The sequence below is a fragment of the Ochotona curzoniae genome, unplaced genomic scaffold (assembly GCF_017591425.1).
Source record: "Ochotona curzoniae isolate NIBS_2020 unplaced genomic scaffold, NIBS_Ocur_1.0 contig_3498, whole genome shotgun sequence".
Lineage (NCBI taxonomy): Eukaryota > Metazoa > Chordata > Mammalia > Lagomorpha > Ochotonidae > Ochotona > Ochotona curzoniae.
Genome location: NW_024465885.1, coordinates 34,071,053 through 34,096,795, shown reverse-complemented (window position 1 = coordinate 34,096,795; position 25,743 = coordinate 34,071,053). Strand labels below are relative to the sequence as shown.

General features: G+C 34.4%; 1 protein-coding gene across 2 annotated transcripts in view; it reads right to left on the bottom strand.

Moving 5' to 3' along the window:
* NCAM2 (neural cell adhesion molecule 2) overlaps positions 1-25,743 on the bottom strand; it is a 459,908-nt gene that overhangs the window by 123,799 nt on the left and 310,366 nt on the right. For both annotated transcript variants that reach the window (XM_040980862.1, XM_040980863.1), the window contains 3 exons: positions 25,598-25,715; positions 22,051-22,211; positions 20,400-20,545 (listed from right to left, as the gene is read on the bottom strand). In XM_040980862.1, coding sequence (XP_040836796.1) covers positions 20,400-20,545; positions 22,051-22,211; positions 25,598-25,715 — 425 coding nt within the window. The remainder of the gene's footprint in view (positions 1-20,399; positions 20,546-22,050; positions 22,212-25,597; positions 25,716-25,743) is intronic.

Genomic DNA, 25,743 nt, shown 5'->3' with positions numbered 1-25,743 from the left:
ACAAAAGTGCTTGTCAGTCAAGAGTTGATGTGTTACCTGTCTATTAGCAACACAACTAGCATTCTTAGTCTTGTGGTTTTCCTCCAAGTTATTTAAGCACTTCCAAGGAAATCATACTAACAAAGACAGTTATTTAATTTTGCTTGGTAAATGAGGAAATATACTGAACATTTTGTGTTTTATAAGACATTCAAAACAAATGCTTCACTATTATTGGATTGATTATTCTATTTAATACTGTAGTGTCTTAATGAAATAAATACTGCTGTTATAAGATTATGCAATTATGTAATCAAATGGTTAGCAACTTTGAGAATTAAATTGGAATTTCAATGAATCCATGTAATTTGTATCGTTAAAACTTCAAGTTTAATATTACATGATTTATTTATATTATAGGCAAAGTAGGAAGAGGGAGTGTTGTCGACCTATTCATTTACTCCACTAGTGGATGCAGTGGCCAAGACTGAACCATGTCAAAGCTCGGATTGTGGATCTTATGAGTCTACCAACATGGGTTCAGTGGTCTAAGCACTGAACCTGTCTTCCACTGTCTGTCACACACACAAGCAGGGTGCCAGATCAGAAGTGCAGAAGTTGCATTTCACATCTGCTACATGTACAATGCTGAGCTCTCCACAGTGGCTTAGTCGACTGCACAAGGCCAGCCTCAATGTATTCTCTTTATTCATACTGAAAGATTTTTCAACTTTTTTTCAAATATTAAGCTGATTGTAGAGCTGAATATTTAGCTCTGCTTAATTTACCTATGGATATATATTATGATATAATGTGTTGTAACATTTCTACTATTGTAAAATTATTTTGTTAACACAAATAACTAAGAGAAGCATTTCTAGACCTAAATGCTACCAACCTATATATTGCTAAAATAAATGTGATTTTCAAGAAATAAAGCAAAACTTAGCTATTTTTAAAATGTTCAATTGACAAGATTTAATCAATGAAGGGTTTTTTGAAGCTGTATTTATGTATGTATTTTATTATTTTGTTTTATTGGAAAGGCACATTTATAGAGAGAAGGAGAGACTGAAAGAAAGATCTGCTGTCCATTGGTTCACTCTCCAAGAGGCTGTGGTGGCCAGAGCTGAGCCGATGCAAAGCCCAGAGCCAGGAGCTTCTAGGTCTCTCAAGTGGGTACAGAGAGAAAAGAGATGAGAAATCTGTCCTTTGGCTGGTTCATTCCCTAAATAGATGTGACAGCCAGAGCTAAAACAATCCAAAGCCAGGAGTCTGGATCCAGGAGCCAGAAGTATCTTCCCAGGTTTCCCACGTGACTCCAGAGACCCAAGGATTTTAGCCATTCTCTGCTGCTTTCCCAGACCACAAATAGCAAACTGGGTCAGAAGCAGAGCAGCAGGGAAACAAACTGGAGCCCATGAGATGCCATTTCTGCAGGTGGAAGACTACCCTACTGAGCCAACACACCAGCATTAGACCACCCCCACCAGCAGCACCACACCAGATTATTTTTTAAGATTTATTAATTATTATTGGCAAGGCAGATCTATATAGAGAAAAAGATATAGGGAGAAAGATCTTTCATCTGCTGGCTCATTTCCCAAGTTGCCGCAACAGCTGAGGTTGAGATAATATGAAGTCAGCAGCCAGGAGCTTCCACACAGGTGCAGGGTCCCCAGGCTTAAGGCCATCCCCCTTGCTTTCCCAGGCCACAGAGAGTTGGCTGAGAACTTAAGCAACTGAGATACCAGCCAGTGCCCATGTGAGAGCCAGATGTTTATAAGGTAAGGGTTTTACCATTAAGTCATTGCGCCAGGCCCTACTTTCTTTTTGATTACTGATTTTCCTCAGGTGTTGTGATACCCAATTTTCCTGGGTTACTCTGTTTTACCTGTCCACTACTCACCATGGAGTTCTCCCAGTGTTTTGTACTGTTTTGTTTCCTTGACAATAACTCAAGTCTGTTAAGGCACTCTTTGCCCAACTGTAATTTGATCATCTTTGGGCATGCCTTTCCTAGTTGAACTACCCTTTCCTGGGAAGTCAAATAACTTCACTCCCAAGGAGAGGCTATTTAATAAGGATCTCAATGCTGTATGTATGGATCTGAGTTAATGCCCTTCACCTACTATACTCCATTCTCTTCATGAATGATGCTAATTCTTTCCCATGTGCCACACTATATGAAAACAAACAAAAACACCTGACTTTGCAAGCTCATTGACATTATTTTATTTCCTATGTTATGCTAACAGAATTCATTCCAGCTGCAATTCTAACTTTGTTTTAATTACTTACTGCCCTGAATCTCCTGTGCTTTTCATTACTTCCCATTCACAGACCTGACTCAAACCTGTTCCCTTTTATAAGTGCTGAGTTGGTGTGGTAAGATGCAACCCACTTTCCCTCAATTCATTGGCCAAATATTCATTTATGAAAGCCCCTGGCTATCTGGATAAATAGTTACATCTGACAAACTCCATGCTCTTCTGGGAAAACACTGTTTTAATTGTTTGCACTCTACATTTCATCAGGTACTGTTAATAGCAGAATAAATGTCATTAAAATTTCATATCTCATACACTGAATCCAGACTTGTAACTGGGAGATAATCATATGTTCTGGTACTTTTATAAAGCAGATACACCTAAATATGCACATAGTTAAATTAAGGTAAAGTAATCTTTATTTTTCCAGTAGCTTGTAAATTTTAAATGTACATATTTTTTTAGTAGTATGTGTGATATTTTGGTATATCCATACAATATGTAACATCTATTCGGGTTAAATATATTTACATCTTCAAACATTTATCTCTTTATTTTGGTTAGATCATTCAATTTTTATCCTTTGTTTCTAAAAGATAGATTTGTAGTACATCAACATTATCATCCATTTTTTGTTACTGATTGAAGATTTAAGTATTAGAAGTAGCTACAAGACACACTACAAGCAAACAAAGTAAATTTTTCCTTTCCACAAAGAAAATTATTACATTTTCATGTATATTAAAAAGTTAATTTTGAGATTGTGGTCTTCTTCTCTTGAAAGTAAATAAGCCTTTTTGTGTTTTCTGTCTAAGATGGTTTTGGACTAAATGGAAAAATTAGTACTTTATTAAATCAGACTAATAGTAATAGTTAAAATACTGTAATAGTTAAAATACTGGTATTTAAAAGTTACTAGTGTATCTGAAACCATTAAAATAATGTCTAAATAAATATAGTTGGAGATTATATGATTCCTTTAGAAGGTATAAATCATGTTCAGATATAATAATGATTTGATAAAGATGCTGAACGAACATTGAGTAAAATGCTTACATCCAAAGGCCAATGTCACCCCTTTACTTATCTGATATTCTAAAGGACCTTTCTCTCTGTGCGCTAAAAAAGTCATTACAAATATCTGAAAGAAAATTCATTTATCTCTTGGACATGGTTCAATGCTTACTGAAAATTGATTTAAGGCATCTTATATTTGATTGAGACAGGTTAATGGGCATTTAAGCTGTCCATCTAGTTTTTCCAGGTTCTATCCTTGAATTAAAGTAAGATGATTAGAGAGCAAAAGTGTCTGGCTGTCAATTACTGTTCTCAACCTTTCATAGAAATGTATTGTCTGAAACTTGATTTGATATTATATGTTTTGCCTTACTAGAAGGTCATTTTAAGAACCACTTATGTAAATCATATTTCAATATTTTTATAAAATCATTATGTTTGCAGTTTATTGTCTTCTTTGAATCCCTTGGTCATACAGTTATATGATATTTAACATCATTCTAATTTTAAAATTTTCATTGATGTAAAATGTAAATTATACATTGTGTAATATTTACACTATCTTTAAATCTTACTTGACTAAACGTTCATTGCAAAATTTAAAATTCTAAAGATGGGCACAGTGGCATAAAGTGTTAAACTACCACCTACAGTGCAGGCATCCCATAGGGGTGATGGTTCGATTCCCAGCTTTTCTATTTATGATCCAGTTAATGTATAATATCAGGAAAGGCATCAAAGGTTGATCAAAGTGTCTTGGACCTTGTGTCCATGTTGGAAACCCAAATGAAGCTCCTGCTTCTGCTCCTGATTTTAGCCTCGCTCAATCCTAGTGATTTTTGCACATAGTGAGAGAATTATGGGTCATGTCACTTGTTGCTCAACAATCATGTGCTCTAGAAATTAATTCCACAAAAAGTAGTATTTGTGATGCAGTGAAAACCAAACACAATAGTTTCTACCCTTCAATAATTAAAGGTTAATACAGAAGACACTCATTTTTAAAATACTGACACTTTCCAGAAAATATTATGTGGGAACACACAAAGTTTCCCTGCTGTGTAAGTAATGGAGGGTTGGAATAAACTCTGAATTCTATTTCCTGAAAATCAGAAGTATGCGTTTAGCTCTAAAAATGTGAACAAGAGGTGGTGATTTAAAAAATTCCAGGTGAATTTTCCCACTGGATTAAGAAAGAACTGGGAAGGGCCAACATATATGCAAAATATAATTAGGGCCTAGCGGCTCACCTGATATTAGACTAATGAATGGACACTGAACACAGGCCCTAAAACAAAAACACATAAAAATATGTACCTGATTTCCACCCTGCATTTTTTTTTGTAATGTGTATTTTTCTCATTGCTAATGACATTATTTCTCTACTAAAAGTCAATTAATACAATTCAAAATTCTGTGGGGTAAAGATGAAGCGTAACCGCTAACTGTGAGCAATGCAGCCTCTTAGTATTAACATTAATTTATCCCAACTGACATCTCAAAATTATGTAAATATCATGTTAATTTGGCCGATTACTTTACGATGCTAAGAATTTCAAACCTTCTCTTCCTTCTTTATAAAACTCCATCCTTTAGTATTAAATTTAATTTTTTCTTCTGTGCTTCCTCTCAACTTTCTAATTTGTACCCTATTTTGATTTCAGGTACTGAACTTTTGTACAATTACTCTTCCTTCTAGCAATAGAAATTGACATAATAAAGAGGATTATGTGCAATAAAAATTCTTAACACAGGTAATTTCTTAACCTTCTTGTGCCATTTTCTTTTCCTTGAATATGCAATTAATAATTTATTCAAAAGTGTAAGTATTGAATATAGTGGTTGTAACTGACAACATACATAAGTGAGATTACACAGTGGTCTAAATTTTACTAATTCATTTAATCTCCATGATGTCACAATAAAACTTGGACTGACATCATCTCAATTTTAATAAAATTGAAACATGTAATTATTAAATATAATTTTAATGTCCTATTGCTTTCTTAAAAAATGACATACCTTTCTAATTTTACCTAAGCTCTTTAAAAAAATACATATATATATGTGTATATATATATATATATGTATGTATTATTTATTCATCGAAAGGCAGAATGCTGACCTCAGGGCACATAGCCCTTAAGTTGCAAAAGTTGTATTTCCAGACTACCTGATGCTAAAGGTCACATTCTGAATTACTTTTGGTTCCTATGTTTGTAACCTGAGGTTTTGTGAGTCACATGGCAGGCACTGTACTGGGTTCTGGAAATAATAATTGGAAAAAAAAGTTGAGCAAGAAATGCAAAGCCCCTAGTTTCAAGGTTAAAGAAATTAGAGCAAAAATGACAAACTATAATACATGCTAAGATGGCTTACTCAGATGAATATTTTCCTGTACTGAAGTACAAATAGCAGCAAACCAAGCACTAACACAGTTAAGTAATTTTCAGTATCCACTGCAAAACAAAGTATGCAGTCTTCTATTCAGAACTACTGTAAATTCCAGGATGGCAACAGAAGTCTAGGAAAATAAACTTTGTTATCTTGTATGAGACCTGAGGAGCTGCTCAGGTTGTACCTGGCCAAGCATCATGGAGTAAAAACTGAAAAGAAATGAAAACTTGGGATTAGACTTGAAGAGAAGAGGAACCTGAGAGACACTCACTAAAACTGCTGCACTTACTATGAGGTAGAGAGGAGTGAGAAATTAGGAAGTCAGAGAATTGAACAAGTCTAGGATGAAGAAGCTCCAAACGTAAGGGAAGACAAATGAGAGCATGGAAAGATATCCAAATCTGATCAACAGGGAAATACAAGTTAAAACACAAGAGTATCTTGTAACCACGGTGCTGGCTGGTTTCAAAAAGAGCTATTAGCATGAGTGGTCAAGACTGTGGAGAAATTAATGCATTCAATATCAAGAGATACAAAAGGGTACAAATACGTTGAATTAAAACTGACACTTTCATAGAGCAGAAAATGAAGAGCCACCATAAGATGTAATAACTAAACTCCCAAAAGAAATGGAGATTATGTCCACATGCTTCAACCATTACTATTCATGTAGCCAAAAAACATTAAAAAAAAAATCGCAAAGTTTATCCATGGATTTTAACATCTATTATGTCTATGAAAAGTACTATATTGGAAAAAAATTTTTTTTAAATTCTCCCAAATGTTTCAACACAGATGAATCTTGGAAACGTCATGTTATGTAGAAAAAGCAAGTGACAAAGGATAGATAACTGAATGATCCTAAGCAGCTGAAATTCCACATTAGGAGAAACCAGCATACAAAAAGTACAATAATGGTTTCATTAAGCTCACAGGAGGAGGATAGGTGGTGGTGAGAAAGTTGTCGACAAGACTGGTGATGAAATATCATAAATTTATTGTATTGAAGATTAAACAACTTCCTGCAATATATTAAAAGGCTCTTAATTGGACATTAGGTGAGTTGTACCTCATGTTAATTAGATGTTTTTTAAAATATTGAAAAAAAAGTGTGGTAGTGGACTGGCTTAAGTCTCAGCCTCTGATTCCTACATAGATTATGAGCACCAATTTGAGTCCCCATTGACTTAGTTCCTGTCCAGCTCCATGCTAATGTTTTAGGAAAGCACCAGAATATGATCCAAGTCTTTGGACCCTCTTATTCACAGAGCAGACATCAATTCTCTTTCTCTCTTTCTCTCTCCCTCACCCTCTCCCTCTCTCACTCTCAACTGCATTAAAAAATAACTTAAAGTGAAATAGTTTGATTTGTATGGATTTTTGGAAAAGGACATGAAGCCTTTTAGATATGAGAGAATGTATTGATTCTTGAAAAATCACACAAGATTAAAGATGAAGAATAGAAGAAAGAGAATAGTATTGTCTCCAGATTATGGTGCCCACCCACCACCACACAAGGCTCACATTTTGAAATCTAAGCCCACAATGGTGATATATAAAGGTGTGAGCTTTTGAGAACGGACTAGAAAATCAGGGCAAAGCATTTGTGATTTGGATTATTGGTGCATAGAAGAGATCACAAAGAGCAAATGAGTCACTTTCTCTAAAATAAGAACAGGAGGAGAGACTTGAACAACATGACCTTGATAGTGTAATGGGACAAGGTAAGGATACTGCAAAAGGATAGAAGTGTATTCCAAAAATCTATGTCGGAGGTAGTTGTGGCGTCTAGTGCATGACTGGAAGGAACATGAGGCTGACACAAAAAAGGAAATCACCATTTGCAATTTTGGATCATAAATTCCAAGTGAAAATTATCAACTTTCAGTAGTAATTTTTTCTACATATATAAATTATACACTGATGTGCAGCTATTCATATTTATTAGAATACACATTAATATTTCACATAGTTCATTCTATGTTACATATTCAGTACACTAACACTAATACTTAAATTTTTGACAATAAACTCAAACTTTGAATAAATCTATTAGAAATTTTGCTTTGAAAAATAGATTAAAACACATTCCAACTGAAAGCTGTCAAAATGCAGGTTTACACAAAGTGACCTGAATATCTGGTATTTCTGCCAGGAATGCCCACTTGAGTCTGAAGGGAGTTAACACCACAGATGGCAGAGCCGATATGAAGAGCGTCACCATCTCAGGTATGAGAGCTAAAAGGAATGATGACTCAGATGTACCTGATCTCCATTTCCATGTAATGGATACAATAAGGCTAGTAATATCAAATGAAAAATCACTGATGATTGGATGAGCTAACATTTGTAAATAGCTTATCATATGATTCTTTTTGAAATTTTGAGAGTACAGTCACTTGTTATAAGCAATAAACATGAGATTATACAATGCTCCATTTCACTATGATTTCTGAATGTATACTATTTACTCTTAAAGAGAAATACAAATTCTCTTATCTACAACTTAATCACCAGAGCACTACTCTCACTGATAGTTTTCTCATGATTCCATGCATTGCATAAAAATCATTCAAATATTTTACACATGAGCAATATGCAAGGTATTCAGTAAAGGAACAATTATAATTTGGATTAACATTTACTTTATGTTATAAATATATATTATATAAGTATACATTTATACTTATATATATTTAGCTTATAAAGTATATATTTGTTCTTATATATTTTATATCTATATATACACACATCAACACTTAAGTTTTTTTTATTTAAAATATAAAACAGCTTGCTCTTTAACAACCAGATAAAAATTTCATATTGGAAAACAAATGATGTGAAATATAAAATCATTAGAATTAAAATCATTAGAATAATTAGAATTAGAATGTTAAGGGGTTGTAACAACTGAAGCTCGGTAACCTTTACACAGATATGTCCAAAAAACTCATGGAAATTCAATGAAAATATAGATACATATTCATGCAATAAATGGAATTTATATATTCAGTGGGTCTTTAAAATTGGCTGAAATTAAAGTAGCCCAAAGCACAAATATACATTTCGATAAAGACTTTTTGCACCAAAATTAATATTTTAAATTAGCTTTTTGATGAACCCTTATAAGATGTATTCAAATATAGGCTTTTGTTATGTTATTTCCTACTTTATCTTGCTAAAATGTGTGCATTACATTTCACCACATAAGTGTTTAAACAGCATGCCACAGTTGCAGTCTGCTTCCTGAATTTCAAGCATGTTTATAGCAGATTGCAACCGAGACTGAAGTCCACAGTATGCTGCTACATCTAACTTGCATGCCCATAAATATTCTTTTTGGGAAGTCACTAAGATTCTGGTGACATTTACTTTCCAGAGTTATCATTGCACAAACTGTAATACACAACATTTGATGTTTGCTGCCTTCCCCACACATGTTGAGAATTAAGTGGGATTATGAAGGTTTAGTTTTAGAAACATGATAAAACTACAATCAGTGATGTACTTATTTCCCAATCTAAATACTATGACAAGCTCAGTCAACATATCAAAAACTGAAAAAAAAGAAAATTACTAGGAAGTAGAACAAGAGTGTCTCAAGAAATGCTTAGAAATATGCCTGACATACTGTATATACCAAGTAAATGTTCGTTTGAGTCAGTATTCTAGCCTTTAGTACGCTTTTATTTAATCCCTAAGGTTTAGACCATTTATTCTTCTTCTAGGATTCAGTATGCTGTTCATCACATTGAAAATTCCCATGGTTCTGCAGTGTTTAAGGCCAGAATTAAACCAAGAATCTTTCAATCCATATGTTTAGAAAGGGAATTTTAGTAAGTGGATGTTCTTTAGAATATGAAGCTCTACCGAGTAATTCATGGATTTTAATTTTATGCTACATAACTACATATTAGGTTCATATTCATATTTCCATGATGCTGCTCTTTGAACTTCTTAAAGATATCTTCGTGAATGACTTAAAGAATTATCATGGTTATATTTATAAAAGTTGACTGTACATTTTATAAAAAATAAAATAAGGGTAAACACTAAAAGCTAATCAATTCAATTTCTAATTGTAGATTGGGATATGCTTGAATGAGAATGAAACTGAAAGAGATGATTGTAAATGTTATGAAAATTTGTAAAATGTAATATGTATGCACTGTGTCATAGTACTGATCAAACATGGGTAGCTTTGTTTCTAAAACTTTAGGAACTGTTAGGAACTGACAGAAAATGACAATAAACCTTCATCTTTTCCTCTGCAACACATATTGTTAAATGAATAGCCATCTCCCATAATTCATGTATGAAACTAAATTATCATATTCTTGCATTTTTCCGTTAAATGAATTTTCATGTACAAGCAAAGTACTTCTAGCAAGAGAAAAAGGATATTCTATTATAAATTTTTTTTGTAAGTTTGTGTCGTTCGCTCTTAAATCTAGGTGTCAGCATTTTCAAAGCTCCTATCACTATGTTGAATACAGTAGACTTTTTAAAATGAGAATATCCATATAGTAAACCAATTAGAGCATTTCATGTATGTTGTAAGTTTCAAGTGGCTTTTGTTTTGTATGCTAAATAACAGTAGCTCTCTTTTATCCTTAATTTTCCTGTTGCATCCAACAAGCAACATAGTCTAAGTTATTACCTATAAAATATCAGTTTTCAAAAAGGTATGTTTCACTATGACAGTTCAAGGACTGCTATAGTAAATTCATCCAAATATTGACAAAGTTTTTACTGCTTTAAGAACTTGGAACGTGCAGATAGCATTATAGATAAAGTAAGATGAAAAGTTTGAAATGTCACAGGAATTATGTACAGAATATTAAAATAATTTAGCTTAGTTCCTAATAGAAGAATATTAAGAGAAACAGATTGCATTTGATATTGAAAACAGTGACCTAACATACAAAGTAATATATATAGTGGCAGGATTTTCAAAATAGGAGGCTAATTTTGCATGTTTAGTAACAGAATAAGTAACTTGTTGCTGGTGGATCAAGTTAACTGTTTTTATGAAGATAAAAGGAAAGAGTAGGTACACTAAAAACCTCTTACAAAATTATAGCGAGAATACAAGCAATAATTTTAACTTTGGACACACTAAGTATAAGAATTTGTGTAGTGACTGAATTGCGAATATATGCAAGTAGATATAAAAGGATTTAGTAAAAATTAAATCTAGGTAAAGTAACAATCAAAGATCAAAGTTCAAGAATTTTAGCTCACACAATGTAGAAGGAATCAACATTTAATAAGATTGGGATGATTGAGAGAATAGTACATACAGGATAGAGTTCAGAGGTGGGCTGTATATTTTAACTTTTATGTGTGTGTATACATGCTTATGCATATAATACATAAAGCAGAGTTTCATGACAGAATATGAAAGACAGGAATTCAACAGAAAAAAATATTTGGTTAATATTTTCTGCTTCCATAACTCACTTGAGAATTAAGGCCATGAGAGTTTAAAAGAAAACCAAGGAAGAACTTAAGATAATTAAGAAAAAAAAATGTAAAAACAGACAAAGACTGTTTGCAGACCAGTCAGAAGGTAAACAATGATCTTTAAGTGTTAAGTAATAGAACAGTGGAAAAAAACAAATGGAACAGAGTATGTTATTGGATCAGTGTTGTTGCCAGAGAGGAAAAACAAACATTACGAACTGATTACATTTCACTAAGCTTAAAAGTGCAAGGTTTTTGTTAACCTTTCCTGAGAGCTTCAGCAAAGTCATGTGATCAAAGCATGATCACAATATATTTAAGATATCATTGGAGGAAAAAAATAGAGAAAACATTTAAACAGCATATCAAGGGGTTTTCTGGAAATAGAGAATAGAGATCAGATAATATTTGATTGGCTGTCAGACTACCAATTTCTATTATGCTACAAAATGATTGTGCAAACTTAGATATAGATATGTACATAAAAGATATATATGCATTTGTCAAGGAAAATTAAATATTTTAACTGTTGATGAGAATGATTGGTGAGACGATGCATTTAGAAATGTTCCTGGAATTATAACTATAGCATACTATAATGAAGAAACCTTGCATAAACATAACATATTAGATATCTCATTAAAGTAACTTTTAAGTTTTGAGATCTCTTAAGAGTGTACATGTTTTTATTTCAGTAAAATAAATAAAAGAGCAAATGTGTCATCAGCTGAGTATTTTAGTAATAGACAATAGTTTTAACTTTGAAATAGACGAAAATGCATGAAGTAGACTAAAACTGTAGTCTACAAAATAGATCAGGAAGAATCAGGATGAGTGCTAGTGAGCACAAACAGCTCACGTTAAGTTAGGAATGATTAGGATTTTTAAATTAGAATATTCAAAATTGTTTCCAGCTAGGATTAGCTGTACTGCTACATGCGTGGAGTGAGAATGGAAGTCAGTTTAACCATAGCTGATGTTTTCCAAGAAGTGTTTTAAGGAAAACAAAATAACTGAAAGGTATAGACAATGTAGGCGTCGTTACAATAGAATACAGAATTTAAGCAATCTGGATGGCACCAATCAAGATAAAGATTGTAGAATCCAAGAACATTAGAATTATATGGTTCATACCAATTTGCTAGAGCACAAAACAAGCCCTGCAAGTGTAGAAATGAATAATTACACATCTAAGAATGAAATAATTAGGAAGTAAATCAAGGGCATTTGCAGATCCTAAAGTAGAAGGAAGATCACAAGAGATAAATCATGACAATACAAAATATTCTCATCTAGGAGTGGCTTATTCCCCCTACCCAGCACAATAGCATATGGAATACGAGAAACGTAATTTAAGAGTTTGTAGAAAGTGGAGTTAAAACACCACACTTTCTCATGAACTTTTTGAGCTCCCTATATAAATGACTGATCAGTTATAACAGAAGCTCTGCTGTAAAATGATTATTCCGGTGTTAGTTAATAATGCTTCCTCCGCAAAATAATCTACTAAGCCATATAAAAATACTAAATGACAGATTTGTAAAGAATTAAGGAGAGTGAGAATGAGGGTGGGAGGGATAGCATGGTAGAACATATCACTACGCTCTTACCAATGTACATGTGGAATATATTATTTAGATCCTACCTGCATCCGAGGAAGAACAATAGCCATTTCATCTGTCACTTAACAGGAACAGATATTACTGCTCGCATAACATGGAAAAGGACACTAAGGAGATCTTTAAAAATGTATATCAAAAGGTTAAAATCTTGCTTAACAGATCTGTGTATCCTATACAGAAAGAAAGCAAGGAAGAAAAGGAAGGAACACAAGGCACTGAAATCTACAAAATCTGCAAATGCCTCGATTTGGTGCTATGTTCTTCATATTTTTCTCTACTGATGGAAAGTGGCTTTTTAAAAAAAGATTTGTTTATTTTTATTGGAAAGGTAGATATACAAAGAGGAGGAGAGACAGAGAGGAAGATATTCTGTGCAATGATTCACTCCCCAAGTGACGGCAATGGCCTGGAGCCTCTGCTAGATCTCCCATGTGGGTGCCAGGTCCCAAGGCTTTGGGCTGTCCTCTATGGATTTCCCAGGTCACAAGCAGACACCTGGATGGATGCGGGGCTGCAGAGATTAGAATCAGAGACCATATGGGATGCTGGCGTGGTCAATGTGAGGACTTTAGCTGCTAGGCCACCGGAACTGGCCTTTTTGGGTCAAAATAAGGGATAGTCAAACCAATCACATTTTCAAGAGAATGGGAGAAACACTGTGTTATAATACCATAAGTCACAGCATAGGAATAAAAATGTATAACAAAATGAATGATATTTATTGGGCAAATTGAGAAATTTGTAAACAAATGGTATTGATAAAAAAAAAAACTATTCTATAAATAGTGGATCTATTTCTCAGAAAACTATAGCAACCTGCCTGATAATAATTAAGCAGAAAAATCATTACAACACCTCCCACCTTATTAACTTGGCTTAATATAAGCCGAGTATGCTAAAGTTAATGTGATTAGAAAGCTAGTTTGAACAAAAGTAATCTTTAGTAACATTCTTTCTAGAGATTATGATATTGTAGTTTTGATACAAATAGCAACAGTTTCACAGGCTTATATGTGTACATGCTTGTCCATATGTCAGTGTTTATGTGTAATGGAAGAAATATATTCAAGGATAGAAGATCTACAAATGATGTACAACAAGAAACAGAGCTGTGCCTTTCAAAAATACAGCTGTTTAATCCCTATTAAAGCTTATTGGATTTGAAACTGTAAAAGGGAGGCTCAGCTCTATGTGTAGGCACTTTATCATGAGATTCTGATAGTTTTGATTAATCACTGCTACCCCAAATATTAACAAGGAATCAATTCCTTTTAAAACAGAAAATTGGAGAAATGCAGAGCAGTTGAGATCCTCTGTTGTACCATTACAGGAAATGGTACAATCTCTTTTAAACATTGATGATTTTGCTAGCTATGGAGAGAAAAATCACAGAAATGAACATTTCAATTGGAATTTCATAATTCCCTTATCTATATTCATCAATTATTACAGACTGCATGCTTGCAATAGCAATCCTATTATGATCTGACTACCCACAGGAAGTGAGAAACGTGTCTAATTCAGCTCTCTGAATGACACTTAGATCAGCAAACATATCATTAGTTTTCAAAACATTCTATTAAGTTTATTTATTTTTCACACTAGGCTTATCATAATGCTCATCAAGATTTGCTTTTTTCAGTTTGGTAATCAAGCAGTAAAACTGCCTATAATTGCATCCAGGATGAATTTTCAGGGTTCAATAAAGGAGATAGAGAAGAAATCCCTTATATAAGTAATGAAACATAACTAAGACATTAGCCAGGGAGTATGTCTACTGTCAAGGTTCTAAAAGAATACCTCGATAATGTCTTAATCTAGTGTTATAAATACACATCATCATTTATTTTTTTCTTTAAAGACATTTTAAACTCTAATATCTCTATAAAATCTTTAAAGTTTTTTTTCTAATCTTGCTTTGCTATCTTTTTATTTCTTGAAAAAAATCAAACATTCTTATTGGCTCTGGTAGTAAAGGAAGTTGTCATGTAATTATAGCACTACATACTTCCTGGATTTTATTTTTCTTTTTAATCAGAATCTAAGCAAGTTTCACAACCCTGGAAAAACTAAGGGGAGATGTCTGACAGTGACATGTTTTGTAATAGCGCTAATGTGGAAGCCTTTCAGGCAAACACATTTAGTAAAGGTATGAGAGCTTATAAAGATAAGCCAAATGTTTGTTGTATTTGCTTGAAAATACATATCAATGCTCAAAATTGATATTATCAATGTGGAAATTCCATAGTTCAAAACACTTTGACTTCATCTTAACTCTTAAATATGTGAACCATAAAGCAGTATGGTCCTCTGTTGCATTGCTCTTACGGTGCAATTGCAAAGATAACAGTTATGATATCTGAAGCTAGTAGTTTAGTGAATCTAAGTAAAGCATAAAAGAAATGTTTGCTCGATATTCCCCTACTAGTTTCCAATTATTTCACTCTGAATAGTTTATGAAATTAATTTCAAGAATACTTCTAACTCAGAAACACTACAAAGGCAAAAGGAATATTCACATTTCATATTTTAAAAGGAGGTAAGCATTTCCATTAACAATATGAAAGTTATATGAAGAACACACTCTATTCTTTTCCGCCTAAAATAACTGAGATTTAAGAAAACTGTTGGTTTAAAATTTCATTTTTATTTGGACCTGGCAAGATGATTCAATGGCACAATCTTCACTTTGCAAGTACTTGCATCCCATATGAGTACCAGCTGGTTATCCCGGCTGCTCCACCACTCATTCAGCTCCCTTGTTTTAGCCTAGGAAAGCAGCACAAGATGGTCCAAAGCCTTGGAACCCAGCACCTGCATGGGAGATCTGAAAGAAGCTCCTGGAACCTGGCTTCAGATCAGCTCATCTCCAGCGCTTGCAGAAACTTGGGGAGTGAGCCAGTGGATGGAAAATCTTACTCTGTGTGTATCCTTCTCTCTGTAAATCTGACTTTCCAGTCAAAATATACAAGATTTTAAAAAATACTCTAAAATAAACACAATTAAAAAGAGGAAAATACGAGTGTACAGGAAAAGAAAAATGGAAATGATATAAGACATTATGTAAAAACTCTGAAATAATTCTACTTTATTTTGTCATATTGCAAACGAGACAATCATTTTAACCTAACAATGGGTTCAAAACTCATTCTTATCCAACAAAGAAAGCTAGGTCCCTCCTCTGCACACCCACTCCCAACGGAGATTAAACTGAATGAGTAAGGGTCCCAGTGCAATAGCCTAGTGGCCAAAGTCCTCACCTTGAACACACCAAGCTACCATATGGGCACAGGTTCTAATACCAGCAGCACTGCTTCCCATCCAGCTCCCTGCTTGTGGTCTGAGAAAGCAACTGAGGACGGAACAAAGCTTGGGACCCTGCACCAACTTGGGAGACCCAGCAGACGCTCTGGGCTCCTGGCTTAGGATTGGTTCGGCTCTAACCATTGTGGCTGCTTGGGGACAGAACCATAGGACCAGACAGAAGCCCTTCCTCTCTGTCTCTCCTCCTCTTTGTATACCTGCCTTGCCAATTAAAAATAATAATAACAAAACCTTAATGTGGTTAAAAAGAGACAAAACTGTAGACATTTCATTCATTTAAAACAATCATTTAAAGGAATTTATCAAAAAATTAGACTTTTGGGGGTCACAGCAAATGTATAATAATCATTATAACATGATTCCTACTAATTCTCATGTTAATACGATACTAATGTAAAAACACATTGAACACAAAGATACAATCCTAAGAATATAATTCCTTCCCTCCCTTTCTGTCTCACTGCTTCCTTTTTCCTTCCCCTTTCTTCCCTCATTTTTTCCCTCTTTCCCCCTTCCTTCTTTCCTTCCTTCCTTACAAATATAGACTTCTGACATCATCAATACACAAGAGAAATGTGGACTTTTCTTTAAATACTCCCTCACTGTGCAGCACACTTTATCCGACGTATAACTATTGGAAAACCAAACTGTACATATCTGTTTTCACCATTCGTTTCTTTCATCCTTCTCTTAAAGGACTTCACCACAAGACTCCAGCCCCAAGTGGCCCTCATTGTGATGCTAGCTGCTTGGCTTCTCCCAGCAGGGGGGATGTGGAGGAGGAGAGCTGCCAGACTTCATGCTATGGGGAACCCTGTTTTGTTCCTGTACCTGATTCTTCTAGTTTAGTGTAAGAATGGCCATTTACCTACAGATTTAAACCAAACATGTTTTATCCTCTCCTATCTTCGTCTTATCTAGTGATTAATTGTAAAAATGAATACATCAAAATTGGACATTGTTCCTTAAGACTTTTCTCCAGTTGAAAATTGTACACTAATGGTGTTGAATGTAATTAGCGCTTTGATTCAGATAATACTGATAATATTTGACTGTTTATCTTCATGTTTACAATGTTAACAGTTATCTTCTGAATTATGGCATTATTAAATATGCATTGCTTGAGCCAGGGTGGAAAAACTATATCAAAGTCAAGTGGTTGGAATATAGAATATGGATTGGGACAGAGTCTCTGGGTAACTCTTACAGATAGTACCAATTCATGCTGTTTCTAATGAGGAAAATGATATGATTTCCAAATAATCTTTCATAGTGATAGTGTTTAAATAAAATTTGGGATCAGCATTTTGGGAGTGTATTATAAACAAGTATTTATTCAGAGCAATAGGAAATAGAAAATCTGTGCTTAGAAATTGATTCAATACGATCAAAATTTTAAAATACTGCATCATAGATATAAAATATGTTAAATAATTTTCACATATTTTATGACATACTCTTCATCTTCCTTGCAAGAGTCAGAGGAATATTAACAATTCAAAAGGAAATAAAATGACAGTATTTACAGTTTTCATATAAAAGCCTAAGTGTTAGATATCACAAAGCTGAAATTCAGTGTTAGATTTGCCTTGAAAAAACCCATTTCAACTACTCAAATCTGTTGCCTTTTCTGCCAAAAAATTTAGGAATGCCACCATAGAAAATAACTGATATAAAGCAAAATTATACATATGTATGTATATACATATATAAAGAGACATATGATAACTGATATAACAATTAATATGTTATTTCAGATCCATATATATTTAGTATATCAGTTATTAACCAGTTATTATATCACATATCAATTCTATATAATAACTGATATAAAGCAATATATATGGATCTGGAAATATTATTGGTTGATTGTCACAGTATACTATTTTTTATTGTTTCTGTAAATGTTGAAAAAGCATAACTATGCTTCTATAATTGTTTTGTGACAAAGTAGTGACAGGGTTTTTCTCTTACCATACAGAAGCTAAAGAATTATTTTTTGAAACTACTAAAAAAAACTAAAAATAATAAAACCCCTGTGTATGGTTTGGTATGGTACAGGGCAAAGATTGAAGAATAAAAAGTTGCAGCTTTATGGCTCCCTGATAATTTTTACTTGTAAATTTAGCAAAGATAACTTATCTCTCAACAGGAAAATTTTTATGAACAATCTAGAAAAGGGGAGTAAAAGTAGTATTAGAGGTTTTTATTTTGCATTATTATTATTTTCCCTGGTACAATTATGTAGATATACTGAGTCCTCCCACTACTTCGGTTTCTTCCCTCCCCGTTTTCTCCCCATTCCTTTACATTCCTTAAGCAAGAGTCACAAATCTAATATTCTGCTAAGTGTATCATAGAATTATAATTATAGGCAGTGGTTTTGAGGAGAGAGCTTTTAGGAACTTTAAAGTAGAAAGGAAAATATTTAGAAAGCATAGTGCTGCTAATATGAGTGCGTACCAGAGTTCAAGACATTATAAGACAATGGTAATCAAAACAGCCTGGCATTGGCACCAAATCATGCCTGAAGATCAATGAAACAGAAAAGAAACCGCCAAAATGAACCCGCATATCCACAACCAACTAATACTTGACAAATGAACCGAATCAATCCAGGGAGGAAGTACAGTCTCTAATAAATGATACTAGGAAAACTGAATATATGCCTACAGAAGTAAGAAGACACCTACCTTTTTGTTATATAAAAATGAACTCTAAGTAGATCAGTGGTCTAAAATTATGACCTGATCCCAAGAAATCACTAGAGGAAAACATCAGGAACAGTGTGCCAGATTAAGTGTGGCAAACATTTAAGAGAAAACACAAAATAAACAGACAATTAAAGTCAAATAAACAAAGGGGACTACATCAAGCTAAGAAGCTTGAAATCTGTATACTGCCAGGGAAACAGCCAATAAATTGAAGAGACACCCAAGAAAATATTCACAAATAACATAGAAGATCCAGGACTAATGCTCGGGATTTACAGAGAACTTCAGAAAATTAACAGTAACAAAACAAGTAACCCAGTTAAAAAGTGCACAAAGAATGTGAACGTTATACTTCTCAAATGGTGGAAGCTAATAGATGCATTTAAAAAAAATGCTAAGATTCAGTAACAATCAGGAAAATGCAAATAAAAACCACAATGAGATTCCATTTAACTCCCGTGAGAATAGTCTACATACAGAAATCAACAATTGTTGGCAAGGATGTACCAGTGCAGGGGAAATCAGCACAGGACTACAAAAGGCTTGGGACACTATACCCAAGTGGGACAGCCAGAAGTTCCTGACTATCGGCTTTGCACTGTCTGTGTTCTAGCACTGCAGCCTATTGTGAATCGAAGAGACAGACAGAAGGGTTCTCGATCTCTTGTTCTCTTGTCTCTCTCTCTTCTGCTCTTTGTAACTCTAACAGATAAATCTTTTAAAATTAAATTACAAGAACAATCTCTAACATTTCTTTGGATTTCAGTAAAAAAAAAAATTTCCATTCCCATCACAGAAATTTGATTCAACTTCAATATATAAAATGGGTACATCAAAACTGCATATTATTTTTATATAATATGTACCTTTTGATAACAACTTCATTGTCAGGAGATGAGAAAAAGTTGATATATATGTGAATATATTCTTTTGTTTCAACTGAATGTTATGAAAGTTTTCTGTTCCATATATATATAATTCTGTGCCATATATATGTATATGTATACATATATAATTCATTCTCTTTTCAATTACTTTCTGTTTACCTATATTCAATGTCTCATATTCATAGTTATGAAATGCAATAATGTAAACCTCTGAAATGCAGCACAATGCATGATACATGTTTTCTGAAGAACAAGTCAAATGTGTAATGGTAAAAAATTGCCAAATTACGTGCTATGTTTGTTCTTTTCTTAGAGTCTAAATTACTTGCAAATAGAAGTCAACTCTTTTGAACACAAACAGTTCTAAAAAAATATTGAATTCAGCCAAACATTTTGAATTTGAATCGGTTTCACTTACACAGCAGGTATGCAGGTTAAAATGGCAAGAATATATTTCATGTATTAAATGTATACCAAAACTCCATGTGAGTAAACTTAACCCTAGCGGTAATACCCTAAAATTTGTTACTTAATAAAAACCTCTACATATTATACATTTACTTTCTCTTGAAGTTATTTTAAAAACTTGGGATACAATTTTAAAAAATTATCAATTTGCAGAAAATTATTACATATATTGGAAACCAAGGTGAGATTTAGTAATATTCAGAATTCCAGAGTCTGCAATGGACTTGGCAAGCATGATACCGTGAATGCTGTTACCTTATCGCCTTCAGAAAATGTGACGCCGTCTACCGCTCTTTTCCAAGTGATTTCAGGAAGAGGCTCCCCTTCCGCTTCACAGATGAGTGTAACATGACCGTACTCATACGTAGTCTCATTTAGAAGCTGTATGATGTGAGGCTGTACTGTAAAGAATGTATACATTACTCCATCAATATTGAAGGGAACGCTTCTTTTCAGACAGTGAGAAAATCCTGTCAGTTCATATCCTAACAGTGTGATCAAAATTAAAAATATAGGAACTACTGTGTAGAGTCTCCTTCGATTTTAAGAGTTTCAAAGCGCAGGAGAAAAATGTTGGAAAAATTGTGCTCATTTATTATCATTAGACAATTTTAAATAGCTCAGATAACAGCAAAATAATTACAAATATTTTCATAATTTTTACATTTTAAAAATTGATTTCTATCATATTCCCCTTTAAAAGGAAGACAATTTTTAAAGGTAGATGTGTTTTCAAATGTATGGAAACATACATATCAATGTAATTCAATTTACCATACATTTGGTCTCAGATTACCTCTTTTATTATTTTATATAAAAGGAAAACTTGCTTTCTAATCGAAATTAACATAAATCACATACAACTAAATCTGAGACTTATGTTATGAATTTTATATTATCCATTATTTTATAATTTTTTTCTTAGTTTTTTGCTTCTTGAGATATACTGTATAAAAAATCAACAATAATTATTTCATCTTTCAGTAACAGTAAAGTCTTTTGTAATATGTGAACAACTAACCAAAACATACCAACTCTATTTTTCTTGGTTTCATATAATAAGGATACTGAGGGCCCAGTGTGATAGCGTAATGGTTAAGGTCCTCGCCTTAATGCGCCGGGATCCCATACCGGCTATGGTTCTAATCCTGCCAGCTCCACTTCCTATGCACCTCTCTGCTTGTGGCATGGGAAAGCAGTCGAGGACAGCCCAAAGCCTTGGGATCCTGCACCCGCGTGGGAGCCCTGGAAAGAAGTTCCAGGCTGCTGGCTTCAGATTGGCACAGCACAGGCCATTGCAGCCACTTGGGGAATGAATCATCTGATGGAAGATCTTCCTCTGTCTCTCCTGCTCTCTGTACATCTGCCTTTACACAGATAAACAATTAGTTGTTTGCTACACTGCCCTTAGTGGGTTGGGTTGGAATATTACTAGATCTTGTGCAAGAGCAATAAAATTTTGTTTAACATTACGGCACATAAACGATTGCAACAGTGACATTACAAATAGCAGGTAATACTGCATGCATTATGATTTATATGAAACGAAATAATCAGACACATTTTCTTTATCTCTCAATGCCATCCTAATAATCAATAAATAATTAACTGCAGGTGAGAAGAGTTTATAATGCCCATTAAGAATTATCATATGCATCACTACTATTAATTCATGACCTATGATTATGCACAGTCATTTATTTGGTGGTGTAGTTTTTGAAAGAGTCTTTTTAAGCAGTGTTTGCTGGAAAAAGATCATTAGTAATCAATTTAACTTGCTTTAATATTCTATCCAAATGAAGAGGCTTTTCAAGATTCCTAGCTCTGTCACTTTTTGATAACTAAAGACTTTGTTTCTGAGTCTGTCTGGATATCGTAACTTTAACAATATTGCTAGAATACTTACCAAAGACTTGGAGGAATGCCTGCTTCTCATCTTCCCCTGCCTTGTTGGTTGCTCTGCAGACATAAGGGCCTGCATCACTATTGATTATATTCCTGACAGTGAGTTCTGTATTGCTTCGTTTCAATATGTGTTTTTCATTTTCTTGAATGAGCTTGCCATTCCTGAAGAAAAGAGTTTATCATGATTGGCTTTCTGATATACAAGTATCAGTTAATTTATGTACTACAGTCGTCATTAGACGAAATTCCTATTCTTTACTAAAAATATATATTATAGTACTATCAGAAATCAAGGCATAAGTATTAAACATGACACATGGAAACTGTTCTAAATTTGGAGATAATAGAATTTGACTTATATTTAAATATTGAAATAATTAAGGCAAAAACAGAAAAACTGTGTGTACTATATTGGTGAGAAACAAGGCTTCTTTGTGGATTTTAGTTCCATACACAGTTTCTATGCTGAGACACATAGCAACTATTCTGAAACACTGGGGAAAATTAATATATTCTAATTAAACAATATCAAAATTAGTTTCATGGGCCCGGCAGCATGACCTAGTGGCTGGAGTCTTCACCTTGAACGCACCAGGATCACATATGGGCACCGGTTATAATCCCGGCAGCTCCACATTCCATCCAGCTCCCTGCCTGTGGCCTGGGAAAGCAGTCAAGGATGGCCCAAAGCCTTGGGACCCTGCACCCGTGTAGGAGACCTGGAGGAGGTTCCTGGTTCCAGGTTTCAGATCAGTGCATCACCGGCCATTGGGGCTCACTTGGGGAGTGAATCAGCGGACGGAAGATCTTCCTGTCTCTCCTCCTCTCTGTATATCTGACTTCATAATAAAAAGAAATAAATCTTTAAAAAAGACAATTAGTTTCATGCAGAAATTTTAGTGGTACATAAACTGAAGAAAATGAATATATCCCATGTGAAATAGTGTATCATTAAAAATGTTCAGAAGGAAACATCTCTGCTTAAATCAGAATAATATAATAACAAACACAAGGGAAGAGAAAATGAAGCTCAAAATGTTAAAGACAATAATGAAATAAGTTACAGAAGATGTGATGTATGGCATGGTAAATTAAACCACAGCTTTGGACTTTCACATCACATGGGTGTGTGCCCCTGAAATCCAGGTGGAAGGTTCTGGTAGAGTTCTGTGTTCCTACTTTCAGCCTAGAGGTTGCACATATTTGTATGACCAAAGGAGTAATCTGGTGTGCAATTAGATATGTTGTTGTTGAGGGTCTGTGTCAGTAAATCGGAGCCTCTGGGACATTAGGATGATCATCTGTGGTGAATACTTAATGACTGGTGAATACTTAATGACTAATCCCCTGTAAAGAGACCACTGTGGGTCACAGAAGAATATGCATATCAAACACCAAAAACTTTTTAAAAAATATTTACTTTTATTGGGAAGTCAGTAGTCCAGAGAGGAGAGACAGAAAGATCTTCCATCTGCTGGCTCACTGTCCAAATCGCCTCAATGGCCAGAGCTGAGCGGATCCAAAGCCAGGAGCAAGGAGCTTCCTCCGGAACTCCCACAAGGGTTCAATGTCCCAAGGCCTTGGGCAGTCTTTGACCACCTTCCCAAGCTACAAGCAGGGAGGTGAAAGGGAAGTAGAGCAACTGGGGCAAGAACTGGCCTCCATATGGGATCCTGGTGTATGCAAGGAAAGGACTTTAGTTACTGGGCTGCTGTGCCGGGACCTAACACTCCTCTTTTAATGTTATGTACTGCAACCTGCTATACTGAATATATAACTAAGATGAACAAGTCTGAAGTTTAATGATAATATTACTAAATGATCAGCTGGAATAGAATAAGAAATAGTCTAATATTGCAAATTTTGTATTCAGCATAATTTCTTTTTTCTCTAAATCATTTTCTTTTTGTCCAAATTATTTTTCTCAAGAATTGTTTATTCATTTGAGAGTTGCAAAAGAGACATGTAGAAATCTTCCCCCACTGGTTCACTCTACCTAAACAGAATGCGAAGGAACAGGCTAAGTGAAGGCCAGTAGCCAGGAGCTTCCTCCAGATCTCCCACAGGGATGCAGTGATAGAATCACTTGAGCCATCCTTTGCTAACTCCCTAGGTGCAACTGCAGGAAGCAGCATCAAGAGTAGATCAGGCAGGCTCAAACTAGTACTCTGGTAGCCTAGCGGCTGAAAGTCCTCTCCTTGCATGCCCCAGGATCCACATAGCAGCCTGTTCTCATCTCAGTGGCCCCACTTCCCATCCAGCTCCCTGCTTGTGTCCTGAGGAAGCATTCAAGGACAACCCAAAGTCTTGGGACTCTGCAGCCAAGTGAGACACCCAGAAGAGGCTCTGGGCTCCTGATTCAGATAGACATAGTTCTGGCCAGTGCAGCCACTTGAGGAGTGAATCAACTGATGGGAGGTCTTCCTCTCTGTCTCTTCTCTGTTTAACTGACTTAAAAATAAAAATAAGTAAATTAAAAAAAAATTCAAACTAGTACTCATGAGATTCTGGAATCCTAGGAGGTAGCTTTCAAATTTTTTGTGACTATTATTGCACTACATGAGTATGCTATATGAATTAATTATACCAAATAATGATTTTACAAATATATGTGAGCATTTGTAATTTTACAAGATTTTTCTTGTTTTAGGAGATTGAGCTATAATCTAGAAAATAGAAGTTGGACTCAATTGACCTTAATGGGAATCAAACTAAAAATTGAAACCTGTGAATAAACTATCAAAATATGTGTAGAATATAAAGTCCACTCATTCAGTAAGAACTTTAAAAAAAGCATATAACAAATGCATGGAATTTTACAACATAATTAGTACTTGCCATGAAATATAGCCCGCACATAGAATGTCAAGCACATTCTAACATGATTTTGTACAGTGAAATCAGCCATAATATGAGATCTATTGACTTAATGTAGGTATTACCATAAAATGATTGAATCATATCACCCCCACATCAGTTTTCATTAGAAAAGCTGTGGTTCAGTCTTTGACTCAGAAAAACAGAGCAAATTCACCCTATTTTTTCCTTTAATAATTATTCTAGCCAACTTAATGAAAATTCTTACATTTTTAAAATTTGAAATGTTTTATTTAGGTTTGGCATTGTAACAGAGCATTAGGATACTTCCTGTTATTCCAGCATCACCTGTGGATGTCAATTTATTTCCTAGTTACCACTCTTTCCATCCAGACCCTTGCTTATGGTCTGGGAGAAGTAGCAAAATATGATCCAACTGTCCTGGCATTCCTATGAGGTCCTGGCTTTCATGTGTGAAACCCAGATTAAGCTCTTTGTTCTTGATTTCATCTTTACCCAGTCCCAACTATTGCTTCCATCTGGAGAGTGAATTTGTGGATGGAAGATGTTTGTGTATATAGGTGTGTCCATCTCTTTCCGTAACTGTAGTTAAGTAAATGTGTTAGTCTTAAGCAAAGATTTTTCTTCTCACCAAAATAATTAAGATCTAAAATATCATTTCATGTATTAGATATGGACAGAAGACTCAGCAATATGGCTGCTTCAGCTACCTGGACCAGGTGATGGTGGGTTCTGGAGAACCTGATGCCCGACAGGATAGTGTCATTTCTTCTCCTCTCTCTGCTGTAGCATTAAAAGATTTCTGAGGCATTGTGATCACTGGTGGCACTGAGGAGAGACAAAACGTAGAGTCAGC